This window comes from Camellia sinensis, chromosome 1 (genome assembly GCF_055761805.1).
Source record: "Camellia sinensis isolate YWXY chromosome 1, ASM5576180v1, whole genome shotgun sequence".
NCBI lineage: Eukaryota > Viridiplantae > Streptophyta > Magnoliopsida > Ericales > Theaceae > Camellia > Camellia sinensis.
Genome location: NC_138961.1, coordinates 10,067,890 through 10,073,484, shown reverse-complemented (window position 1 = coordinate 10,073,484; position 5,595 = coordinate 10,067,890). Strand labels below are relative to the sequence as shown.

The 5,595-nt window shown below is 32.0% G+C and overlaps 1 protein-coding gene across 4 annotated transcripts; it reads left to right on the top strand.

The window, feature by feature from the left end:
• The first annotated feature begins 1,062 nt into the window (after nucleotides 1-1,062).
• On the top strand, nucleotides 1,063-3,745 carry LOC114310748 (peptidyl-prolyl cis-trans isomerase CYP19-3). Of its 4 annotated transcripts, none has more exons than XM_028256828.2 (2): nucleotides 1,063-1,159; nucleotides 2,994-3,745. In XM_028256828.2, exon 2 carries the CDS (start codon nucleotides 3,008-3,010, stop codon nucleotides 3,530-3,532), a length of 525 nt encoding a protein of 174 aa, XP_028112629.2. In that variant the 5' UTR covers nucleotides 1,063-1,159; nucleotides 2,994-3,007; the 3' UTR covers nucleotides 3,533-3,745. The 4 variants fall into 4 exon arrangements, with proteins under 4 accessions (XP_028112629.2, XP_028112628.2, XP_028112630.2 ...); XM_028256827.2 differs by having other exon boundaries at nucleotides 1,079-1,159; nucleotides 2,984-3,745; XM_028256829.2 differs by having other exon boundaries at nucleotides 1,118-1,273.
• The last annotated feature ends 1,850 nt before the right edge of the window (nucleotides 3,746-5,595 follow it).

Genomic DNA, 5,595 nt, shown 5'->3' with positions numbered 1-5,595 from the left:
CATATTATTGGTGTTGTTCTTATTTTATCATTTAAATAGTACATTATTTGAGAATTACTCTTTCTTATTAGTGCCTGATGTTTATGTGTTTATAAATTTGGTTTTTACTTTTCCATGAGCATTCTTGTGAATAATTTATAATGTAAATTTTTTTTCCCCCTGTATTTGAGAATTATTTTCTGTATCGAAAAGTTTTTGAAATAATTTAGTTTTTTTAGTTTGTTTATTATTTGGATTTACCTTGAGGGTAATTTGAAAAAAATAATAAGGTGTAATGAGAGTAAAATAAAACAATAATTAAACAAGATATACTTAAAAATTTGGAATACTTAATGATTTTTTTGGGTGTAAATAGAATCCCCCACTGAGCCATTACATTCATTGGGTTAAAGCCCAATACTAACTATGTGTGGGCCTGACAAGCCTTTGGACTCAACCCTGCGTAGATGTGTTGCCCTTTTATGTTGTGTTTGGTTGAGAAATTTGGGAAGAGATTTAGAAAAATAAAGGGAAAATATGTGTGAAACTATATGAAATATAGGTATATTTTATGGGAAAAGTTAGGGATCGTGAAAATTTTGTCATGAAAATAATCATGAAAAATTTATGATCCTTGGATTACCTTGATTAGTGTGTGATGCTTTATTCTAAATGTAATCTAAGGGTCACAAAACTTTCATGATTATTTTCATGAAAAAATTTTCATGATACCTAACATTGCTAATATTTTATTCACATTTCACTTATCTTTTCCCTTTTTCTTTCCAAATTCTTTCTCAAATTTCGCAACCAAACACAACATTAAACGTTTTCATTAACAGAGATGGGTATATAGAACTAATGATTAATCTGGGCTTAACTTTCCGGTCCAGTTCTTAACCCAACAGTTTGATTTAATTTTATTTAACGAGTTATCAAGATTGATCCATTATATTCGTTGGGCCCAATACTAACTAGGTCTGGGCCTGAGAAGCCTTTGGACTCTAACCCAAACATAAAAGGGCCCAGTGCAAAATCCAAAAAAAAAAAAAAAAAAAAACCCTAAAACCCCCAAAACTGTGCTCTCATAAAAAAAAAATATCTACATACCCTATTCTCCTCCTCCTCCTCCTCCTCCTCCTCGTTGTCAGAGTATACCCAATTGGAAATTCACACCAAGGTACGTTCTTTTTGTATTGATTTAATTTTTGTATCGAATGTATCACATTCACTTCACTGTATCAAAGCTTAGAATCTCTATGTGAAACAAAGAAGCACAATCGAAGGCTTACAGGTGGGTTTACAAAAAGCCTGTGTAGCTCAAAAACTGTGCAACATAAAACACTCACCCACCCTCCTGATAATATGATGATGTTCTCTTGTGAAATGACTCTTTTGCCTGAGGATTTGTCTCAGGATGGTGAACATTTGTACTACTCTCTCTGATATGCTTAGATTTCTTTGTTTCTTTTATGGTGTGTTGTGTTTGGTTTGGGGATTTGGGGAGGGATTTGGAAAGGAAAAGGGAAAAGGCGTGTGAAATTAGGTAAAATTTAGGCATAATTTATTCATATTTCACCTACCTTTTCCATTTTTCTTTCCAAATCCTTCCTCAAATCTCCCAACCAAACACAACATTAATGCTTCATGTTCTTTTGTTTTGAGTGAAAATTGAATGTATTATTGAGGAATTTTTTTTGATGGAATAGAAAAAGTAAGCAAATTTTTACCCATTTGTAAGGATGGAGATTTTTGGGATTTAATTGACCCCTTTGTAAGGATTGAGACTTTTGGGATTTAATTGGGGAAAATATGAGATAAATAGGAAGTGGGAAAACTAATTGCAGACATTTTTTCTCTGTTTTGAGAAGACTAGTAATGTTGAGTCCATGACAAAGATTATGGTGAGATATCTGTTAATACCAACAGGGTTCCAAGGAAGAAAAAGGAAAACAGGAGACACGCTTACTTCACTTACCAAGAAAAACTATTTTGGATTATGTTCTGTTTTATAAAATGGATCCTACAAAAATGCATCTTTTATTTGTTTGGTTGTGTTCTTTTGTGACCTGGACTTCTGCGTGTAATGCTTAATTTTGTTTTAGTTCTAGCTAGGATCAAATGGGACACTACTGTGTTTGGATTGAGTGATTTGGAGAGAAAAGAAAAGAAATAGAGAGAAATGTATTTCTCTTCCTTGTTTGGTTATCTTAAGTGGAGAGAAATGGAGAGAAATAGAGAGAAATGGAGAGAAACTCATTTCTCTCATAACCCTTATTTTCAATCTTCCCAAAAGTGGAGAGATTGGGAGAGAAAAGAAATCCACAAATGTTTATATTTTCATAATACCAATTTTACCCCTATAAAAATAAAAGAAATAAAATGATTGAAAATATAAAAAGGTTATTTTGGTAATATAACATAAAATAATTTCTTTTCTTTTCTCTTAATGAAATCTAACCAAACAAGAAGGAGAGAAATCAAAATCATTTCTTTTCTTTTATTTCTTACTTATCCAAACAAAAAGGAGAGAAATTACAATCATTTCTTTTCTTTTCTTTTCTCTTATTAGTTAAGTAATCATTTCTTTTCTTTTCTCTCCTAAGTTACCAAACATAGCGTTCGTATGTGTGCTAGTACACATCCATTTCTTTTTTGGAGCTATAAAATTTAAATGACTCTGAATCAAAATATTTCATACTGCTTTTGAACCTTTGTTGTATCATAACAGCGTGTTTGGATAAATATTATGTGATTTTTCTTTATTACGTCGAGTGATTTGATAATTTGAACTTGGAATTTTGCTCCAATTACACACTATATTGAGCAAACAAAGAATGATAGGAACTCTACCAAGTAATCACCTTTCTATCATCCTGGTTTTGAACTTGTATTTATTCAGAATTTGAAGATGATAACTGTATTTTATTACTAGTTACATGTTTAAGTACAAAATTTGGTTTGAAGAGCATAATCCCTTTGACTGAAATCCATGTTTTGATAGGAATTTTCAGATCAAGTCAAGAAAATGTCGAACCCAAAGGTTTTCTTTGACATACTGATAGGAAAGATGAAAGCAGGAAGAGTAGTAATGGAACTATTTGCTGACATCACTCCCAAGACTGCCGAGAATTTCCGTGCCCTCTGCACTGGGGAGAAAGGGATTGGTATATCAGGGAAGCCATTACACTATAAGGGATCCGCATTCCACCGCATTATCCCCAGCTTCATGTGTCAAGGCGGAGATTTCACAAATGGTAATGGGACCGGTGGTGAATCGATCTATGGGGCGAAATTTGCAGATGAGAACTTCAAGGTGAAGCATACAGGGCCCGGTGTTCTATCAATGGCAAATGCCGGACCCAACACTAATGGTTCCCAATTCTTTATCTGTACTGAGAAGACAACATGGCTTGATGGCAAACATGTGGTGTTTGGGAAGGTTGTGGATGGATACAGTGTGGTGAAGGAGATGGAGAAGGTGGGTTCGGGTGGTGGGAAGACTTCGGCAACGGTTGTGATTGAAGATTGTGGTCAGATAACAGAGAATTGATGACTGGGGAACTGATGGAAGCTGAAGTTGTGAAGGAGAATGAAAATGTTGGTAGACAAAGAAGATAAATTGGGTTGTCATTCATTAGAGCCTTTTTTGACGGCTACTTACTAGTAATGTCTCTGAATAATTGTACAACCCACAGACAGTGTTTGCAGGTAATGTAATTTAGAATTCACTTGTTAATGAGTATTACAGTCTCTTATTGCTAAAGATGCTATGGTTTGTCACCACAATTATTTGATTTTTAATTTTTTTTTTTTTTAAAACTTGATTTAATGCAAGTTGTAGACTCTGGCTTCAAATATACTGTGTGTGCTGTGTTGAGAGGCCAAAGAAGAAGCAAATAAGCAAAGCAACATGGTCCTCCAGGAGATCCATGCTGCTGGGATGAGGTTTTTGTCAACCTTGATTTCCATTGCTGAAATCCCCATCTCCTTGGAGCTTCTTAAATTTTTCTCAACGCGCAATTTTTTTTTTTTAAATTATTTTTTTTTTTTTTTGGAAATCAACTTTTGAATAAAAAATTGTATTTTAGCTGTACCTTCGGTTTAAAAATTGATTTTCGAACCATAAGTTTTTGTTTGGAAGTTTACTTTTGAACCATATAAGTTTTGTTTGGAAATCAATTTGTGTGAAATTAAATTTCCTTGGATTGCCATGGATATAAGTGGGTTCTAGGTAAACCCGACTAATATGGCACCCGACTAATGTGGCATTTTCTGTCACAAAACTATAACGACATTTGGAATTTAGATGAAAGTGGTAAGAATTTTAATAGTTCTAAGGACCAAAGTTAAAGAAAATAGAGATGCAAGAGTAATTTACTGTTACATAAATTAATATAGGACACATTATACTTTATACTTTATGCAATATAAACTAAGGATTGCTGTCTTAACCCCTTCTAAGTAAAAATTGTTAAATTTTAACAGTTTAATAATCTAATTTGTTTTAACATCAAATTTTTGTAAATAGTTTTTGACGAAAGGATAATAGAAAAGTGTCATATAAGCTATATATATTAATTTTTGAAAAAATTGATAAAAAATTCACTCTAACAATTGTTTAAGGTATTAGGCTTAGTGATTTTTTTTTTTTTTTTTTTTTTTGTTGGTAAGATATCTACACATTATGAAATAGTTTGGTGAGAAGTCCTAAATGGCATTTTATTTTCAATTTTACCCCTACTTTATTTATTTGTTTGACTTTTTGTTGACTATCTGTTCAAATTCATATCTATGTGTTCAAATTATTTTCTATCTGTTCATATTTTTTATCTATCTGTTCAAATTTTTTTATCTATCCGTTCAATTTTTTTTGTCTATCTGTTCAAATTTTTTGTCTATCCATTCAATTTTTTTTGTCTATCTGTTCAAAATTTTTCTATGTAAATTTTCTATTTGTCCAAATTTTATTTGTGCAAATTTTCTATCTATCCAAATTTTTTATATGCAAGTTTTCTATTTCCTCCTTATCATCACCCAATCAACACTCTCTCCATATTTGTTGCATTGTGTTTTATCACTATCATTAAAAAAAAAAAAAAAAAGGATTAAAAAAAAAAAGAAAAAAAATTCCTAGTATCTGTTGGACACACACAACACCAACAACAATTTTTATTTTCTTTTTTCTGTTATCAAACCCAAGCATATACATACATATATATAGAGAGAGTGACTTTGATTTTGATTATTCTCTGATTCAGAATGCATTCACACGCAACTTTTTCTCAAAACCAGAGACAATGAAAGAAAATATCATCATGATTTCAAAATATGGAACAAATTCAAGTACTATAAACAAGTATGATTCAGCGCACAAAACCAGCAATACTTATTGATATCGGATTCGGCACACAAATCTCAACCGAACTTTCTTCATTTCCTACAAAATTCTGAAGTGATAACTCCTTCAATTTAAATCTCAAGATTCGGACACCTCAAAATCAAGCCTGAAACTATCTGATCGAAGACCATCGATTTGAGAGAACGAAATCGCATCGTTGATAAATTTGATGGAACCGAGAGGTAATAATTGTAGAGCTTCAAAACCCTAACTCG